The following is a 21,821-nucleotide window of genomic DNA, read 5'->3' as shown; positions in this document are numbered from 1 at the left end:
ATTCACATTTTGGACAAAAAAATGATCTTTCTAGCCTACGGTGCTTGGTTTGGTAAGATGTACTAAGGAGTCTTTCAAAAGTATTTACCTAAGTTTGAAGTCTTTAGGGTTTGGAAGGCACTGCAGCCTTTGCATCAAGAATATTTGTTCACAGTTCGAAAATCAGTAAGCTGTGATGAGACTGCCAACAGCTGATCGGTGTTGCGTGGTGATTGTCTTCATTATCAGCTGTGGTGTTATGTGAGTGCTGAATCATAATCTATATTTCGCTAGACTTAAAAAATCCCATCCATTCTCGTTAAAGTTTTAAGGATCTATATATTTTGGGCCCCATTACATTTAAATGGTCGAAGCTCTTCACTAGACCAATATTTTGGTAAGTTGAACATTATTCTCAAAGAAATGGTAGAAATAAATAAAAATGTGTGATATTTTGCGTCAATTTGTGGCTTTTCTTTCATCGAATAAAATCGGGTGAGCTTCACTTTTTTAGGGTACGTCGTTTCTTATGAACCGCAAAGGATTTTCTTCTTATAAAAAGAAAGCGAGCTTCCCCAATACGAAGTTTATATACCCTCACTAACTACAACAAAAGTGATATATCCCATATATAATCAATTCTAATTTAGCAAAGGGAACTTCATATAAAAGTTGGCAATGGAAAATACATTTCCGACCCTATAAAGTATATAAGAATGAATATTAATCAGCAGCACCAGGCTGAGTTTCATTCTGCAAAGTATGGGAAGGTCCAGCCAGATGGGATACTAGATCTCCACACAAAGCTTTAGGATATATATATATATAACTCAAGAGATGGATCGCAAATGATTTAAAGCCATCATATAAAAACAAAAAGCCTTGAGATTGTAACGAGATTGCTGTTTACGTAGAATTATGCAATACAACAGTAAATTACCAAATTTTACCCGATTGTTCACATGGCAAAATTTTTCACAAGATCATAAAAAAAACGATTTGGAAAATTTAATGTGCAAGTAAAAAGCATAAATTTATACGGTAAATTTGGCAACTATGTATATGGTATATATGTATATATATATAGTCATCCGATTTTTATATAACTGAAGGTATTGGTCTGAGGACCAAAAGACCACGACACAGACCTTTAGTACATTTTGATAACAATTATTCTTAAGCCCAAAATTTAAGTAGACATTTTCTTATATTCTTCTTATCTTGCTACTTTTTGGTTAAGTTCGTTGCAAATCAGATTAAAAGTTGTCAGGAAGAATTCAAAAAGAATTCAGCAAAAAAAGTATAAATATACTTACAAAAATCAATTTAAAAATATGTAAAGTAGCCTGCACATTAAGGGGGTATATACCTTTTTTTGTTGAAAAAAATAGGAAAGTTTGGATTTTTTTATGTATGTAACTATTGTTTTTATTAAATGAATGATTATATTTTCTGAATGTTTAGATTGTTGACAATGTTTATGCAAAAGTTTTTGAAAAAATATTTAATAGTTTTTAAGGTGTGGCTGTTTCCCTTAAACGCCTTTTTTTAAAGAGCCTTGCGGTGATGTTTCCCCAGGACGAATGGGTCAACTGATACCGAAAAAATAAAAATATTTCATTAGTTTAAAGTAGTATCCTGTACTTGAACGAACGTTTTTTAAAATTTTTTTTTTGTGCATACGGGAACGTTTAATGCAAAAAATGACGTTTTTGGACGCAAAAATTCTTACAAAACTATCTATTTCGGCGAAATAAAAATTTTTACATGAAAAAACGAACATTTAAAAAAAAATTTGAAGAAAATCGGTTCAGTAGTTTTTCGCTAATCCATATCACCGCAAAGTCATTTTTAAAAAAAACCATTTCGAGATATTCGCGTTTAAAGTTTCAAGTTTGGGTTTGGGCGGGGACGAGTCGCGCGGCTAGGAGCGCTGTAACTTTTTTTCTACTGCCCAAATCTCTATGAAAATTTTGGGAAATATTCTCAAGAAGTTGTTCTTTAAGATAAAGCAAAAAAAAAAATTTCGATTTTTTGAAAATGAAAAAGGTATATACCCCCTTAATGTTACAATATTGTTACCCAGAGAATAATAATAATATTTGATATGTATCAATTTAAATAATTCGTTAACATATTGCTGAGCACAAAGGTCCAGGTGGTGTGAAATTACCAAACAGTAAAACAATGCTTGATACTGTCTTTATTTACAACTTTATTCTTTTCTGTGCCAAGTTTATCTCAAATTTTTATTCTCTGGAGCACTTAAACTATACTTCATTAGCACAAAATTAGATCTTACTTTTTTCCCCGGATTTTTACCTCTATTTTATATCTTTCGTCTATCTTCTCGCGAATCGTGCCGTACTGAACACGGCTCCGCCCCGCGGTCAGTTTGGCGGAAATGGTTTTAATTCTAATAAAAATTTTAATTTGATTATAAAAGTAAATCGTAAATATTTAAAAACCAGGCCCCGTTGGAGCTGTCTAAATAAATTTATTTGAAAATCTTTTTGAATTTGTTTGCTACATATATACTTGAGTTGGCTTAATCTCGTTTAACGCACATCTATTTTTTTGCAAAACAGGCTTTCTTTTAGTTAGAAATGGGAAAAATACTTCAAACCTGTATTAATTTACTATACAAGTAAGCGGAAATGATTTTAAATTCTAATAAAAAAAGGTTTGATTAGAAAACTTAAGACGTAAATAATTAAAAACCAGGGCCCGTTTGAGCTCTTTAATTAAATAAATTTAAACAAGGTTTTGAATTTTTATGTTTATATTATTTGTGTTGGCCTAATCTCGTATGACGCACAGCTATTTTTATACCCCTGCAGAGGGTATTATAATTTTGGTCAAAAGTTTGTAACGCAGTGAAGGAGACGTTTCCGACCCTATAAAGTATATCTATTCTTGATCAGGATCAATAGAGGATTCGATATAGCCATGTCCATCTGTCCGTCCGTCCGTCTGTTTCAATACCGTTTGCGAGCTCAGTTTAAAAGCTAGCGATCTGAAACTTTCACAGTCGTCCTAAAACATGTGTACGCAGATCAAGATCCCGATCGGATGTCTACATCCTATATCTCCCATATCTTGCAAGAATGGAAGATGTTTCGCGCAGTGTAAAAGCTATTAACATAAATCTTTCCAAATCTTATTTTTTATGCATACCTTGATCAGGGTAAAAGCGCTTGGCGCTCGGACGTCTATATCCTATAGCTCCCATAGGAACAATAGGGTGAAATCGGTTAAAATTTAATGATTTTTAGGATATTTCGCACAGTATAAGCAATTGACATGAATCTTTTCAAATCGTATTTTTTATGCATACCTTGATTAGGGTAAAAGCGCGTGACGATCGGACGTCTATATCCTATAGGTCCCATAGGAACAATATACCTTATTCCTTTCGCTTCTTTTTTATTTTTAGCAATTTCGGCAAAGTCTGCAAGGGTATTAAAACTTCGGCTTGTCGAAGTTAGCTTCCGTCCTCGTTTTTTTTCAAAAGAGCCATCCTTTTCGTTATAAATAGGAATAAATACTTCAAACCTGTGTTAATATACTATACCCATAAGATAGTTAGGGCACAAAATAGTTTGACCTAAAATTGGAGTAGGTGCTTACTATGTCAGAATCAGTGTAAAATTCGATTCCAAACGACTACCAAGATACTTTAAGAATAAATTCTTGACGCATGTTCTTAGAAACTGCACAAAACATTCCATGTTTAACGAAAAAAGTGAATTAGAATTTAATGATGCACTTCCCAATTCACCCGTTTGAGATTTTACAATTAAAATGGAATGACATTTAAGAGCTTAATTGAATATCTAAACATTTAGATAAACAAGAAAGACAACTTTTGAGAAAGTTTCAAGCAGATAGCTTTAAGACTGGACATGGCTAGATCAACTCTCCTGGTGATACTGATCAATATATATAATATAATGGGTCGGAAATGTATCCTTCACTGCGTTGTAAACTGTTGACCCTCTAATACCCTCTGATATAGTAGGCCGATCCGGACCGTTCTGACCTATTTTAAAATTTTGTTTAAATAGCTTGCGTTTTGCGTAGAAACGGACAGAAGGACAGTAGGTCGTACAAGTCTAGATCGAATAAACATACTTTATATAGTCAGAAATGTGTCCATCACTGCGTTGCAAACTATGGACAAATTGTTGTTCAGATTCTGGCGATACACGCATTAATTATTATAATTATTTATATCCTCTATACAAATACAAGTCGCACTACGATATGGTCGGTCAATATCAATCGACACATCAAAAACTTTTTAAATCGAACCTATAATTTAGGAGCTACTCGTTGTTAAATTGTCGATTATGACGTCACAGAATATTGAGTTCATATAGTTAAGAGAGCGAAAGGATTGTTAGCGGGGGCGGGAGTGATGTAGTATTGGTAGATTTCGGCAAATTAATCTTCGTTGATTAAAAATGTTTGAATCGTTGTTACTGAGAAACGAATATACCGGTTTTAAAAAACCAAAATATTTGTTGTATCGTTTTTTTTGTGAAAAAAACATTTAAGTGAGAACGGGCCCCTTTTAAATTTGAGAATTATTTATTTCAACATTTCATATAATATTAATAGGTATTCTTTTGCAATAGATGCGACATTTTTATGAAGTCCTCAGAATTTTTTAATATAACAACCACGGATTTTTACGTTTATCTGCAAAAAATTTAAAGTATTTTTTTTAGCAAAGTGTTAATTTTGCTTAACAAGTAGTTATAAAATTTCTTAATTTTGTGGTAAACACGCTCGTTTGGTTAGCAAGATCAGTTAATTACATTTTAGTTAGTGAATAAACTGTACATTCTAAAAATGATTTAATTAACACAATAATAATGTTTATTTTTACTTTTTTTTATAAACAATTTGTTTTTCGTGTGCTGACTTATGAACCCAACTTTATTTTGCTTAGGTTTCTTTTAATGCGTTTTTAAGCCGATGGTTTAAATACAGTTAAATTCGTTATTTTAAGTTCGTTAAAATGTTTAATATTTTATAAGGACTTGAACATTCACATTTTGGACAAAAAAATGATCTTTTAGCCTACGGTGCTTGGTTTGGTAAGATGTACTAAGGAGTCTTTCAAAAGTTTTTACCTAAGTTTGAAGTCTTTAGGGTTTCGAAGGCACTGCAGCCTTTGCATCAAGAATATTTGTTCACAGTTCGAAGATCAGTAAGCTGTGATGAGACTGCCAACAGCTGATCGGTGTTGCGTGGTGATTGTCTTCATTATCAGCTGTGGTGTTATGTGAGTGCTGAATCATAATCTATATTTCGCTCGACTTAAAAAATCCCATCCATTCTCGTTAAAGTTTTAAGGATCTATATATTTTGGGCCCCATTACAAATAATTGGTCGAAGCTCTTCACAAGACCAATATTTTGGTAAGTTGGTAAATTAGATCTTACTTGTTTCCCCGGATTTTTACCTCTATTATATATCTCTCGTCTATCTTCTCGCGAATCGTGCCGTACTGAACACGGCTGCGCCCCGCTCAGTTTGGCGGAAATGGTTTTAATTCTAATAAAAATTTAAATGTGATTATAAAAGTAAATCGTAAATATTTAAAAACCAGGCCCCGTTGGAGCTGTCTAAATAAATTTATTTGAAAATCTTTTTGAATTTGTATGCTACATATATACTTGAGTTGGCTTAATCTCGTTTAACGCACATCTATTTTTTTTGCAAAACAGGCTTTCTTTTTGTTAGAAATGGGAAAAATACTTCAAACCTGTATTAATTTACTATACAAGTAAGCGGAAATGGTTTTAAATTCTAATTAAAAAAGTTTGATTAGAAAACTTAAGACGTAAATAATTAAAAACCAGGGCCCGTTTGAGCTCTCTAATTAAATAAATTTAAACAAGGTTTTGAATTTTTATGTTTATATTACTTGTGTTGGCCTAATCTCGTATGACGCACAGCTATTTTTATACCCTTGCAGAGGGTATTATAATTTTGGTCAGAAGTTTGTAAAGCAGTGAAGGAGACGTTTCCGACCCTATAAAGTATACATACTCTTGATCAGGATCAATAGAGGATTCGATATAGCCATGTCCGTCTGTCCGTATGTTTCAATACCGTTTGTGAGCTCAGTTTAAAAGGCGATCTGAAACTTTCACAGTCGTCCTAAAACATGTGTACGCAGATCAAGTTTGAAAACCGCCCCGATCGGATGTCTATATCCTATATCTCCCATAGGAACAATCGGATATATCTTGCAAGAATGGAAGATGTTTCGCGCAGTGTAAAAGCTATTAACATAAATCTTTCCAAATCTTATTTTTTATGCATAACTTGATCAGGGTAAAAGCGCTTGGCGCTCGGACGTCTATATCCTATTGCTCCCATAGGGACAATAGGGTGAAATCGGTTAAAATTTAATGATTTTTAGGATATTTCGCACAGTATATAAGCAATTGACATGAATCTTTTCAAATCGTATTTTTTATGCATACCTTGATTAAGGTAAAAGCGCGTGACGATCGGACGTCTATATCCTATAGGTCCCATAGGAACAATATACCTTATTCCTTTCGCTTCTTTTTTATTTTTAGCAATTCCGGCAAAGTCTGCAAGGGTATTAAAACTTCGGCTTGCCGAAGTTAGCTTCCGTCCTAATTTTTTTTAAAAGAGCCATCCTTTTTGTTATAAATAGGAATAAATACTTCAAACCTGTGTTTGACCTAAAATTGGAGTAGATGCTTACTATGTCAGAATCAGTGTAAAATTCGATTCCAAACGACTCCCAAGATACTTTAAGAATAAATTCTTGACGCATGTTCTTAGAAACTGCACAAAACATTCCATGTTTAACGAAAAAAGTGAATTAGAATTTAATGATGCACTTCCCAATTCACCCGTTTGAGATCTTACAATTAAAATGAAATGACATTTAAGAGCTTAATTGAATATCTAAACATTTAGATAAACAAGAAAGACAACTTTTGAGAATGTTTCAAGCAGATAGCTTTAAGACTGAGGGACATGGCTAGATCAACTCTCCTGGTAATACTGATCAAGAAGATATATATAGTATATATATATAATATAATGGGTCGGAAATGTCTCCTTCACTGCGTTGTAAACTGTTGACCCTCTAATACCCTCTGATATGTGTTGCTTGTGTTTTGCGTATAAACGGACAGAAGGACAGTAGGTCGTACAAGTCTAGATCGAATAAACATACTTTATATAGTCAGAAATGTGTCCATCACTGCGTTGCAAACTATGGACAAATGTCATAATTGTTGTTCAAATTAATTGCACATTTCGACTAAAAATTGCTTGGAGTATATGATTCTGGATTCTAAAATTTCTTGTCCTTAAACGGAATATTGGTTTTGGCTTAAAATATTGGTTAATTATTAAAAAAGCAAATCTCCATTAAATCTTAGCTTTTCATAAAACATCTTGAAAGTGGTGGTGGCTAAGGTTAAAAACAAGAATCCACTTGGCCCTAGGAAAGGCTCTTCACGATGAGGGGATAAATATAAAGTGGAAATAATGTTATTATAGCTCTCGGCTTCTTTTATATTATTTATTATTATTTTGTTCAATCCTTTATTCAATCCTTTTTTATGAACATATTCTTAGCGATATTATATTTTCCCTGTGTTGACGACTGCTTTATTTTTAAATAGGTTAATGTGTGCATACTAGTTGTTCTTTATGATAAACTTTCCATTGATTTGTTGATCGAGGAGCCTTAAACTTTTTTTCAATATCAGTAATCGACTCTCACACCCTCATTACTAAATAAAATAAACTTTATTTATACCGTTTGCAATAAGGGAAATATCAAATTCTTAGTTATTATAATTAAACACAAATCGCAATACGATATTGTCGGTCAATATCAATCTACACATCAAAAACTTTCTAAATCTAACCACTAATTTAGAAGCTACTAGTTGTTAAGGTAGTTAATTATGACGTCACATAGTTAGTATGGTTCATATATTTAAGAGAGTGAAAGGACTGTTAGCAGGGGCGGGCGTGATGCCCGCATGCAGTTTGGCAGATTACGGGACGTAAAACGCGATTTCTTGTGGAAATGTGGCATCAGTTGGGTGAGTTATCTTATAGTCGAGGCACTTGACTATTACCATTCTCCTTATTATATTTTAAAATTGGAACGAGGAGAGAAAAAAATTGACTGAACTGACACCTATTCTCCAATTTAACGAGGACGGAAGCTAACTTCGGCAAGCCGAAGTTTTAATACCCTTTGACGAAATTGCTTAAAATGAAAAAGTAGCGAAAGGAATAAGGTATATTGTTTCTATGGGAGCTATAGGATATAGACGTCCGATCGTCACGCGCTTTTACCCTAATAAAAAATACGATTTAAAAAGATTCATGTCAATAATTTGTCAAAATTTTTTGTGCGTCTTCACAGAGAACGGTCGTGTTTTTGTTTTGCGCTCCGAATTTTCATTTTTCTTATTGAAACCACCGGGGTTTACTTAAATCTCTTTAACGTTTCTACACCTTTAAGTGTTTGCTAACAACTTTCCGTTCGCTTCGCGAGTGCATCGTGATTAACTTGTGTTTAGTAAACAAAAAGTTTTTATCATAATTTAATTCGGTGCTGGTTTGTTGTTATAGTGTTCCATTGCCCCTCTTTTCAGTCTTTCTCTTCGTCGTTGAGCGCTGTTGGAACGGCACGCACTCCAACGGTCATATCTCTCAGAGGTGTTTAATACCGGAGTTAATCGGTTAATAATCCCGCTCTCTCTCTCTTTTAGTTTCTATATTGTTTCGTGGTGCCTAACATCAAAGTTATTCGGTGTTTCGCTCCCGCTCTGTCGCTCTGCTTGATCTCTCATTAAAATGTTCTTGAGCGCTTTCGATTTTTATACCCTTGCAGAGGGTATTATAATTTTGGTCAAAAGTGTGCAACGCAGTGAAGGAGACATCTCCGACCCTATAAAGTATATATATTCTTGATCAGGATCACCTCCTGAGTTGATATAGCCATGTCCGTCTGTCCGTCTGTCCGTCTGTCTGTCCGTCTGTCCGTCTGTCTGTTTCTACGCAAACTAGTCTCTCAGCTTTAAAGCTATCGGATTGAAACTTTGCACACACCCTTCTTTCCTTTGCACGCAGTATATAAGTCGGAACGACCGGGATCGGCTGACTATATCCTATAGCTGCCATATAACTGATTGATCGGAAATGCCATAACTTTCGTGTTTGTAAAGTTAGGAAGTTGGGATTTTCTATGGGTTTTATATTTGGCCAATCAATCCGACCTACCAAATTTCATAAGGATCGGCCGACTATATCCTATAGCTGCCATATAACTGATTGATCGGAAATGCCATAACTTTGGTGTTTGTAAAGTTAGAAAGTTGGGATTTTCTATGGGTTTTATATTTGGCCAATCAATCCGACCTACCAAATTTCATAAGGATCGGCCGACTATATCCTATAGCTGCCATATAACTGATTGATCGGAAATGCCATAACTTTGGTGTTTGTAAAGTTAGAAAGTTGGGATTTTCTATGGGTTTTATATTTGGCCAATCAATCCGACCCACCAAATTTCATAAGGATCGGCCGACTATATCCTATAGCTGCCATATAACTGATTGATCGGAAATGCCATAACTTTGGTGTTTGTAAAGTTAGGAAGTTGGGATTTTCTATGGATTTTATTTTTGGCCAATCAATCCGACCTATCAAATTTCATAAGGATCGGCCGACTATATCCTATAGCTGCCATATAACTGAACGATTGGAAATGCCATAACTTTGTTGTTGTTAAAGTTAGGAAGTTCGGATTTTTTATGAGTATTAAGAATGCATCATATGAATAATTTTGGAGAATATAATTTACAGAGTATTCTGCAAGGGTATATCAACTTCGGCTCCGCCCGAAGTTAGCTTTCCTTTCTTAATTTGTCCGCTATAGTGCACAGTGGTCCGCGGTCAGCGAAAATGGCTTTCTGTTCATTAAAAAATTGCAAGAAAGTTATCTCGGCTGGACAGTAAAGTATTCCCTGCCATACATGTGATAAAATTTATCACGCAAAGTGTCTTGGCTATTCTGGCCTGGTTCGTGATGCCATCGATAAAAGGAGTGGCCTACGCTACTACTGCGATGAATGCATTGTATACGAGAACCAGGCAATAACTATTAGGTGGCTCACAAAAAGCAGTGTTACGGAATTAATCCGGAACTGCCGTAAAAATACGGACCTGCTCGTGGCGCTTGAATCTCAGCTCACTAGCCGCATGCTAGCTGAGCCCGATTCCCCAAAGCGCAAAAAGTCGCGGTCGGTGGGCATTCTATGGCAGGTGCTGTGCAACCTGCTGCCCGCGATTCGACTCCAGCTCAGCTGCCAATCTTAGGCGCCACTCAAATGGTACTAAGATCGGGGGCAAAAAGTGATTCGGTATCCGAAGTGGCTGGAATCGATGTGGCTCCGCTAGGTACTTCCGCTCTGTCCGATCAAAATAAAGTAGTGGCCCCAACACCTCATGTAGACTTAACGTCCGGGTTACCGGCCGATACTGGTAGTACAGATACAAATTCTGTAGTACCAAAAAGGGTTGCATGTGTTGTACCAAAAACGGTTACTTGTGTTCGGGTGCCCCAGCTAAAACATGTATTTGTTTCACGGCTTGCCCCAGACCTCTCATCACTGGATATTACGGCTTATATCCGTAACAAAATCCAAGTTGATGATTTGAAGGTCGAACAATTTAAATTTTCTTATGCTAGGAAAGTATCATCATTTAAGATCGGTATTCCTTGTGCTCTTTTTGCATCTGTGTGTTCCACCAGTTTCTGGCCGTAGGGCATATTTGTAAAAGAGTACGAAGCTAAGAGAAACAAGAAAGGAAAGCTAACTTCGGGCGGAGCCGAAGTTGATATACCCTTGCAGAATACTCTGTAAATTATATTCTCCAAAATGATTCATATGATGCATTCTTAATACTCACAAAAAATCCCAACTTCCTAACTTAACAAACACCAAAGTTATTCCGATCAATCAGTTATATGGCGGCTATAGGATATAGTCGGCTGATCCTTATGAAATTTGGTAGGTCGGATTTATTGGCCAAATATAAAACCCATAGAAAATCCCAACTTCCTAACTTAACAAACACCAAAGTTATGGCATTTCCGATCAATCAGTTATATGGCAGCTATAGGATATAGTCGGCCGATCCTTATAAAATTTGGTAGGTCGGATTTATTGGCCAAATGTAACCCCCATAGAAAATGCCAACTTCCTAACTTTACAAACACCAAAGTTATGGCATTTCCGATCAATCAGTTATATGGCAGCTATAGGATATAGTCGGCCGATCCCGGCCGTTCCGACATATATACTGCGTGCAAAGGAAAGAAGGGTGTGTGCAAAGTTTGAACTCGATAGCTTTAAAACTGAGAGACTAGTTTGCGTAGAAACAGACAGACGGACAGACGGACAGACAGACGGACAGACAGACGGACAGACAGACGGACAGACGGACAGACGGGCATGGCTATATCAACTCAGGAGGTGATCCTGATCAAGAATATATATACTTTATAGGGTCGGAGATGTCTCCTTCACTGCGTTGCACACTTTTGACCAAAATTATAATACCCTCTGCAAGGGTATAAAAAGAATAGTTCAGGGGAAATGGAAAATACCATTAAAGAACCATCCCCAGCGCCCTCCACATCCTCTTCTGTCCCAAAAAACTAGCCTCCTCTTTTCTTCTTTGCTATCAGAATACAAGAGGCTTACTTAGTAAGCTGACTAAATTGTATTCGGATGTTTTTCTTTCCCATATAATATTATGGTATGTACAGAGACCTGGTTAAGGCCGGATATTCTTAGCTCCGAAATTCTCCCGGGTAAGTACACAATTTATAGGCTTGATCGTCAGTCCAGACGGGGAGGTGGAGTCCTGATTGCTGTCGACTCCACCTTTTCGTCTGAATTACTAACTTTCGAAGAATTTTATGACATCGAATTCCTAGGTATAAAATTATCGTTTCCCGGTAGTTTTGTATATATTACTTGTTCATATATCCCACCATCATCTGAGTTCCCTATTTACGCAAATCACCTTTCCGTTATTCAGTCCATTTCCAAAAAACTGTCAGATCGAGATCAGTTAATAGTATTGGGTGATTTTGATATACCTAGTGCGACATGGTCCCCTGACGAAAACTCTAACATTTTACTTCCTTTAGCGCAGCATGACTTTATTGACGGCTTGCTTGACATTGGCCTATCCCAAGTGAACCATGTTAAGAACTCCATAGGACGTTTACTGGACTTGTGTTTTGTTTCAAATTCAGAAGGCGTTTGCCTATCAAGAACGTCACCACTTACACAACCGGAAGATCCTTATCATCCAACTCTAGAGCTGACTGTAGACGCAAGAACAGAGCTGAATAAAAAATCCGAAAAGTCGGTTAAACGAATCCGCTGCTTCCGTAAGGCAAACTTTCATCTTTTAAATACTTTTATATCCGGCTATGACTGGTCCGAATTTTATTCATGCACTAACGTGGCTAAGGCCGTTAATATCTTTTATAATGGCTTGAATTCTTACTTTTATCTCTGTGTTCCGTTATACTATCCGTCAATTTCAAATAAAACTCCGTGGTTTAATAAAGAGTTGTCCCACCTAAAAAATATTAAGTCGAGACTTTTCAATAAATTTAAAATATGTGGTTCACAATCTGCCTTCTCTCGGTACCTAAGGGCTCGGTCAAATTTTATCGTACTTAACGCCCGGTGTTATAAAAGCTATTTGACTCGTTGTAGGGTCCAATTTTCACAAGATCCAAAACAGTTTTATAATTTTGTTAACACTAAGCGTAAATCAGCCTGTTACCCTGCATCACTATCATTCGAAAACTCTACGGCAAATTCTGATCAGGCAATTGCCGATCTATTTGCCCAGTTTTTCCAGACAACATATTCTGTTTCATCCCGTCCAAATCCGTCTTATTCAAATGCCATACCCAAGTCGAACTTGATTTTTTGTTTGAGGTTAAGCGAAAGCTCCCTTCTTTTGGATCTTCATAAAGTTAAGCCTATCTATTCACCGGGTCCGGACGGAGTTCCAGGCTGCGTGCTGAGGTACTGTGCTGAAACTCTGTGTAGACCTCTGTACAAATTGTTTACCTTGTCTCTAAAAACATCTCATTTCCCACTTATTTGGAAGGAGTCATTTGTCATTCCCCTTCATAAGAAAGGAAATAAATGCAATACAAGTAATTACAGAGGCATATCCAAATTATCCGCCATCCCAAAGCTTTTCGAAAACACTATTACACCCCATTTGCAACATCTTTGTAGATCGATTATATCTCTATGTCAACATGGATTTATAAGGCGAAGATCTACGACGACAAACCTCTTGGAGCTAACGTCTTTTGTAATAAATGGCTTTAGAAAGAACATGCAGACTGACGTAGTTTACACTGATTTTAGTAAAGCGTTTGATTCAGTAAATCACTCACTTCTCGTATTAAAGCTAGACTTATTAGGGTTTCCATGTGATCTTCTAACATGGATCTCAAGTTATCTGAGTGTAGGACTCAACGAGTCCTCTTAAAAAACTCGATCTCTGATTTGATCCGAGTTACTTCAGGCGTCCCACAAGGAAGCCACCTTGGCCCACTTCTTTTTACTTTATTTATAAACGATCTCCCTCTAGTCTTGACAAAGTCGCGTGTCCTTATGTACGCAGATGACGTTAAGTTATGCCTGCAATATAACGAAATTTCTAGCAGTTCAGACTTACAATCTGACCTAAACGCTTTTCAAACATGGTGTTGTGAAGATCTCTTGGATTTAAATAGCGCTAAGTGCAAAGTAATGACATTTTTTCGGGTGAACCCACAATATGCAACGTATTCGCTGGGTGGTTGCGCGTTGTCTAGAATTACGCATGTTGATGACCTTGGCGTCCTCCTTGACCCTAAACTTAAGTTTTGTGACCATATTACTTCTATGGTGACTAAAGCCAGGGGAGTACTTGGATTTATTAAAAGGTGGTCAAAGGAATTCGATGATCCCTATGTTACAAAGACTCTGTTTATTTCACTAGTCCGTCCAATCCTGGAGTACTGTTCTGCAGTTTGGAGTCCTCAGTATGGTGTACACATAGACCGGATAGAGTCTGTGCAAAAGAACTTTTTATTATTTGCTCAACGGGGCCTTAACTGGAATGCAAGCCTTAGTTTACCATCCTACTCTAGTAGACTTCTCCTAATTAATCTACCATCCTTAGTAAACCGTAGAACGATGCTTGGCACAACTTTTATCTATAAACTTATTCACGGGGATGTGGAGAGTCCCGAGTTACTGGGTCGCCTAAGCTTCTCCGTGCCTAATAGAATTACCAGGAACTATGTTCCTCTTACATTAAATATTTGTAGATCTAACTTTGATATGCATGAACCGTTTAGAGTACTGTGTAACGACTATAATAGACTATACCACAGTATTTCTACTACCGACTCTTTGCCAAGCCTAAAATCATTAATTTTTTCTTACTTAGCACAAAATTAGTATTAGTCTCGTACGTATTTCTAATCTTGTCTGTCCGCTTCTACATTGTGCTTTTAACTTCTCGCGATCTCGTTTTTACGCCTATTAGGCTCCGCGCGTAACAAGCACTGCTTGGTGTCGTAAGGGCCACTTGTTTGCGCTGATCATAGTGCATCAACGTCCGAAAGAATAGCTTATATACTGCGCGAAATATCCTAAAAATCATTAAATATTAACCGATTTCACCCTATTGTTCCTATGGGAGCTATAGGATATAGACGTCCGATCGTCACGCGCTTTTACCCTAATCAAGGTATGCATACAAAATACGATTTGAAAAGATTCATGTCAATTGCTTATATACTGTGCGAAATATCCTAAAATTCATTAAATTTTAACCGATTTTACCCTATTGTTCCTATGGGAGCTATAGGATATAGACGTCCGATCGTCACGCGCTTTTACCCTGATCAAGGTATGCATAAAAAATGCGATTTGGAAAGATTCATGTCAACTGCTTATATACTGTGCGAAATATCCTAAAAATCATTAAATATTAACCGATTTCACCCTAATTTTCCTATGGGAGCTATAGGATATGGACGTCCGATCGTCACGCGCTTTTACCCTAATCAAGGTATGCATAAAAAATACGATTTGAAAAGATTCATGTCAATTGCTTATATACTGTGCGAAATATCCTAAAAATCATTAAATTTTAACCGATTTCACCTTATTGTTCCAATGGGAGCTATAGGATATAGACGTCCGAGCGCCAAGCGCATTTACCCTGATCAAGGTATGCATAAAAAAATAAGATTTGGAAAGATTTATGTTAATAGCTTTTACACTGCGCGAAACATCTTCCATTCTTGCAAGTTATATCCGATTGTTCCTATGGGAGCTATAGGATATCGACATTCGATCGGGCCGGTTTTCAAACTTGATCTGTGTACACATGCTTTAGGACGACTGTGAAAGTTTCAGATCGCTAGCTTTTAAACTGAGCTCGCAAACGGTATTGAAACAGACGGATGGACGGACAGACGGTCTGTCGGACATGGCTATATCGAATACTCTATTGATCCTGATCAAGAATATATATACTTTATGGGGTCGGAAACGTCTTCTTCACTGCGTTACAAACTTCTGACCAAAATTATAATACCTTTTGCAAGGGTATAAAAATCAGAATCTATTAAAGATGGTACAATTACAACCGATTTCCTTTAAAAGAACTCATTGCCATCTTGTTGTTAATATTCCCATTATCCAATGTGTTGGTCCTTGTTGTTTTCGCCTTATTAAATTAGGGTCTGTCCGCCAGCTGTCACATGCATAAGACATTTGTTGTCCCTGCCCCATAATTTTCCAAGACAAACGGGAATCTAATCTTCAAAGTATACCTTTACCTCGCGGTCATTGCAAAGCTATAAATTTACCTACCTGTTTACCAGTTTTGCAGGTGACCTGAAAAAGGTATTTACGGAAAGGTATGCGAAACCAATTAAATAACGGTTAGCGCGGAAAATACGTCAAATTGACAGCTGTTGAGCTTACCTAACTGTGATCGGTGGATTACGAAAAAACGAGGTGAAAAGGTATGCCTACAATTTTACCTGTGCCCGCTATAAGAGCACTCACAGAAGCACAGAAAGCCACAGTTACAAACTGAAGCGTCTAACGTCAACAACCAAATAAAGAAAGTCACCGAACAACGTTCAAAGGCACAACGAGATGATAGTAAATACGGCCGCCATGAACAGTGAAGATCTTAGCGAGCTACTGCAGCTGAATGCGGAGATCGAGGAGCGCCGCCGGTCTAGCCGACACGGAGAGGCCAGGAACGCATGCGGCTTGCTTCGGGCTACAATGACCCGGGAGGAGCTCTTCGAGATCTCCTCCCTGGACGACGATCGCTTCCTGACAGCCCTGGAGCATCAAAACTCGTACATGACACCGCGCCGAGTTCAGGTTACCGACCTGGATTTATCCAGTATCGAGAATCTTATGAAGTACTTCGACGAAGAGGTACCTGTAACACCCACCAAAACACTGGGGGCCTCCAAGGCAGGCGCCACAGGAAAAGTGGCAAACATCATTGCGAAGCTGCGCCACCAGTTGGATACGGTTTCTCCCGATAAGCCGAAGATGGGTAGTGGTAACCTAAAGATAAATGAACTCAAGCAGAAGTACGAACAGCAGTCGGAGATGGATACCCCACCTCCAGCACATCTGAGACCTAGAAAGTCGTCCGCTTTACTGCCCATAAAAGTGAAGGAGATGGCCCAGCTGTTCAACTCGAAGATTAGCCAGGTAATAGGTCGCGGAGAGGAGCCGCACTACGTTCAACTGCAAAACGAGCTCTCCCCGGAGCCCAAGCCCCAATACCACCTGGAGTCGGGGCAAGGACCCTGCTTAGTGGCCGAGGATGTATTTCGCGAACTGAGCGTGAAGGACAAGGCGCTTCTGTTTAATAAATTCATTGGCGACATGGCGGCCAAACATCCCAAATTCACCGCACATGCGGCGGATCTCAAGGCGCAGGTGAATAAGCAGATGGCCCGTGGCGAGGTTGTAGCGGAAAAGCAGGTCAGCGTTAAGCATCTAGCTCAGGAGTTGGAAGCGAAGTGTATTTTGGACGGATCGCCACCACGGCCGAAAGAAGTTTCTCCTCCCAGGCCGACTGAAGGCAAAACCGATACAATCACTTCTCAGCTCCATGTAAGCACACTTACTGTGATCCTGAAGCCAAATTTGGAGCGTCGGGTCCCACATACACTGACTCGTCGTTGCTTGGAGCGTCAGAGCGAGAACCACAATCAAGAGCGATCCCAAAAACGTAACCTTGCGGAGATACGTACTGTCTTGACAACGGAGGCCTATGCGCCGCCCAAGAAAATCCGACGCACTCGGCAAGAGCGCACCGGATGTGACAGCCAAGTGTTTTTTCAGAATGAGCAGCTTGAGACCCTTTTCTACAGTTGGCTAAGCACAGAAAATGGAGTGCAGTTTGATATAACTTGTGTATCCAACGGCCAGCAGCCCATAGAAATAGCCACCGAGGAGGGGGAGTACCTGGAGCAGACCATACTGAAGCCGAACGCCGTCGAGATGGAAGAGGGGAGCCCAAAGTCCGCTGTTGATCGGCTCCTGGAGGAGGCCATAGCCAAACTGGAGCTGGAAAAATCACTAAAAGGAGAAAAGAAGGAGAATATAGCTCAAGATCAGATCATCCAAGATACTCCGCGACTCATTAAACGTCAGGCTCCACCAGTGCCTGCGAAACGTCTAAGTCTGAGTCAAACCCATTCCAGTGCCTCCAGCTGCAAGCAATCCGAGGCTGAAGAGAGTGAATCCGGATTGTCTACTCTACCCAAGGTAAGTGCTATCTCAAATAGACAGATGGAAGAATAAGATCTCATTATGTTTCCTTCCCACTCACAGATTACAAGTGACGAATCACAGCTAGAGACGCCAAAAGAAGGCTTGCAGCCATGTGACTTTGACTTTGTTAAGCCCCAGCGGCCGCCTCGTAAGAAGAAGATGCGTCGAACTCTAACTTGGAAGAAGGAAAACTCCATTGTGGAGGCCACCGCGATCACCTCAACCGACTCCGATTCGGATTACAAGCCGCCCGTTTTAGCACAGGCCAAAAAAAAAGCGATTGCGAGCTGCAGTTTTCCACTGCCTGAACAAAGTTTTATTGAGTTGGACAAGTCCCTGATGCGCCATGTGAACTCGCCACGGAAAATCAAGTCAGCATACACCCTAACCGTAATGTCATCTCCCTCGCCAAATGCGGACAGCGATCAGTCACCAACTCAGACACCAAGGCAGTCCCTTGCGCAAACGATGAGGGACAGTTTTGTGGATCAGGGCTTCGAGACGTGCTCGAATGATCCCATGGACAGTAGTCCGCTACGCCGATCCTCGATAGGTGTCTTGGACTCGAAGCCTTCGTGTTTTTCTACTCCCATTAAAAGCCGTCATGCTGGCAGTCCGGTGCAGCAACAACTGTTCAGTCCCATTCCCGTCCAGGAAAGGCCTCGTCGTAGTTCTGTGGCCATGCAGGTGATTCGGGAGGATCATCCGCTAGATATAGACGCCACATCCAGCTCGCCTTCTACTCCCTGCAGTGAGCGTGAGTTCTTCGCTAATGCCCCGACTGTCGAGATGAACTCTCAGGATGAGATTCAAGCCAGCAAGTCACATTCGGTGTTCTGGATCACATCCGGGGATTTCACTGTCTCATTAGAAATCTTCCAAAACAGTCCTGAGCGCCTTCGTCTGCTTTATGAGATCTTTACGCAGAAGAGCTTGGAGACTCGAGATCTTGCCTTCGGAATCGACGGGCACAAGTTTATCCACGGATGTAGAAACTCCGACGCCGGCGGACAGTCGCTGCCCGAACGCCCACCCAGCGTAAAGGGCTGCTCCCATTACTGGTTCGCCAGCGGAGACCTTGCCGTGCCATTCAGCGGAAAACTAATGTCCAACGAGAAAATTGAGCGGTTATTCGCATTTCTCACCGGAGAACAGACCCCGTTACGCTTCGGCGTGGACAACATTGAATTCAGCAGCGTTCCTGAATTCTGGCCCACTACCCAGAAGTATTCGATTGAGAGCTGCTACAGCATGCTGGTGGGACTGCAGACAGGCGCCAGCAACGGCCTGGAAGGGCGCAACAAGTACTCCTGGCCCAACAATAACATCAACGTCAACCAGGCAATTAAAACTAGCGACTTAGATCAGACAGAGTTGGAAACCGATAGCTTCAGCAACAATAGCGGAAGGCTGTCGTTTTCGCCCGACATATTTACCCTGGACTATGAGGCGGTTCCCCTAGATGAACTATTCGCCAAGGCGGCTCCAGTTGATGGAGCACCAGTCATGTCTGTGCCGCTGATGATGCAGACCCTGAAGCAGCAGCAATGCAAGCTTCGCAATGTGGAGCAGCGCATCCGCTGCTACGCTAGACCCTCCAATTTGACGGACGCCTCGTTGGAGCACTGCCGCAATACGCCGCAGTATGTCCACAAGCTGCGCTCCATCGTCCGAGCTATAGATAACATCGGACGCGATGAAGGGTTCCGGAGCTGCTCAATGGAGCAGCTCGAGAGCTTCATGTATTTTCTCAGCGAATATGCGGATGTGTGCCTAGCCAATTGCAGCGACCACATGGACAAGATTCTCGACACACTGATGGATCGAAGGGCCGTGGAAGTTTGAGCGGTGGTGTGATAGCATTATAATTTGACTTTATAATACGGTTTCTTACCAATTAGATTCTACAGATTAACATAAAATGTTACAAATCTACACATAATAAATTTTACAGAGAAAATTTAATTTGAAGGATTCATTTGGAGTGTCGGTCGATGTTAAGTTACCGAAACCAGGGATTGTGAGGGCAGTCCATTGATAAATACTCCGTCAGCGGCATGTTGTTTTCCAAAGCCAGTTCAGCCACTAATAAGATTATTATCATGTTGAATGCACTTCAGACACTCCCTTCCAATAAAAAATAGCTCCCATAGGAACAATCGGAAACATATTTTTTAAAAGTATAACTTTGATAAACCCTTGCAGAAGGTATTATATTTTTGGTCATATATTTGTAACGCAGTGAAGGAGACGTTTCCGACCCTATAAAGTATATATATTCTTGATCAGGCTATTGATCCTGGAGTCGATACCCTGCAGTACCGTTCATCACCTTTTAATCGCTTTTTCATCACCAAAAATTCATCACTGCTGATGATTAATCGATGAATCTTCATACAAATTAGTGATGAATTTAACATTGACATGTCCTAGGCGTTAATCAGTGAAAAATTCATCACTCTTTAATCAGTAATTCATCACTCTTTTTTCAGTTTTTCATCACTCTTTAATCAGTAATTTATCACTCTTTAAACAGCATTTACTGATGAACATGCGATGAAATAGTGATTAACGAGTGATGAATTACTGATTAAAGAGTGATGAATTAATCAGTAATTCTTTTTTAAAGAGTGATTAAAGAGTGATGAATTAATCAGTAATTCATCACTCTTTAATCAGTAATTTATCACTCTTTGATCAGTAATTCATCACTCATTAATCACTATTTCATTGCATGTTCATCAGTAAATGCTGTTTAAAAAGTGATGAATCACTGATTAAAGTGTGATGAATTCATTACATTTTCATCAGTAATTCATCAATCTTTAATCTGTAATTCATCACATTTTCATCGCTTTTTCATCGCATTTTCATCGCTTTTTTTCATCAGTAAAATTCATTCAGTAAATTTTCATATAAATTTCTTTTTATTGTATTACATTATTTCATTATTATTTCATTTATTTCATTACATATAACTAATTAATTTAACTTAATTCAATCTACATATGTATGTACGTTTTCAGTTGTCTCGGAGGTGTTGAGGATGTTTTGGTATCGGTGCTCTTTTTTTGACTTCGTGCTTTATGTACTGGCTCTTCCTGACCAAGTATATCTAAAATAGAAAAATTATTATAAAATATATAAAAAGTTACTGCGTTTCTTGTTTTGCCGCCGGCCAAGTCCAGCTTAGTTTATGATAGCCCAACATTTTTATTATAAGCATCGCCTTAAATAATGAATAAATATATTAACAGTATATGTAGGTACAGTTCAAATTAATTAATAAAATAACAATAATTAATAAAACACACTTACATATCACCAAAAATCTCAGCTTCGATCTGTTCTCTCCGTTCTCTCAAATGCAAGCATGGAGTAAGCATAGATTAAGAAACTATATAGAGGTTTCATTTGCTCTGCCCGCGCTCTCGAGTGACTTTGGCAGTGATGCCACGTAGGGGAAAACCGGAAAAAAAAAGTTTTTCATTTGTTCGATCGAACTGGAATCGAGTCCCGCGGTCAGTTTCTGCAGCTGCACTGGTCGCTCTTATTCCCAAGGGTTGATGCGAGAACTCCCATAATATTGCTTGTGCCTCGCACATTTTGTGTGTGGTGACAAGCCGAAGTTAGCTTCGAACATGGCTCTCAGCAGAGCTATGGCAGAAGTGCGGGCAGAGCAAATGAAACCTCTATATAGTTTCTTACTCTATGCTTAGGGATTATATTGGTCTTTGATATAGCCATGTCCATCTGTCCGTCCGTCCGTCGGTTTCAATACCGTTTGCGAGCTCAGTTTAAAAACTAGCGATCTGAAAGTTTCACAGTCGTCCTAAAACATGTGTACGCAGATGAAGTTTGAAAACCGCCCCGATCGGATGTCTATATCCTATA

General features: G+C 38.9%; 1 protein-coding gene across 3 annotated transcripts in view; it reads left to right on the top strand.

The window, feature by feature from the left end:
• The first annotated feature begins 221 nt into the window (after nt 1–221).
• The window catches only part of LOC108041731, a 93,585-nt gene continuing 71,985 nt past the window's right edge, over nt 222–21,821 (top strand). Inside the window, exons 1-3 of one of the 3 annotated variants that reach the window (XM_044460757.1) lie at nt 248–376; nt 15,998–17,921; nt 17,988–19,892. In XM_044460757.1, coding sequence (XP_044316692.1) covers nt 16,278–17,921; nt 17,988–19,772 — 3,429 coding nt within the window. In that variant the 5' untranslated portion in view covers nt 248–376; nt 15,998–16,277 and the 3' untranslated portion in view covers nt 19,773–19,892. The other 2 variants (XR_006417685.1, XR_006417686.1) reach the window with 2 other exon arrangements.

Source organism: Drosophila rhopaloa, unplaced genomic scaffold (genome assembly GCF_018152115.1).
Source record: "Drosophila rhopaloa isolate 14029-0021.01 unplaced genomic scaffold, ASM1815211v1 contig_218, whole genome shotgun sequence".
Classification (NCBI taxonomy): domain Eukaryota; kingdom Metazoa; phylum Arthropoda; class Insecta; order Diptera; family Drosophilidae; genus Drosophila; species Drosophila rhopaloa.
The sequence above is the reverse complement of the archived record's forward strand: the minus strand, read 5'-3'. Positions and strand labels throughout refer to the sequence as shown.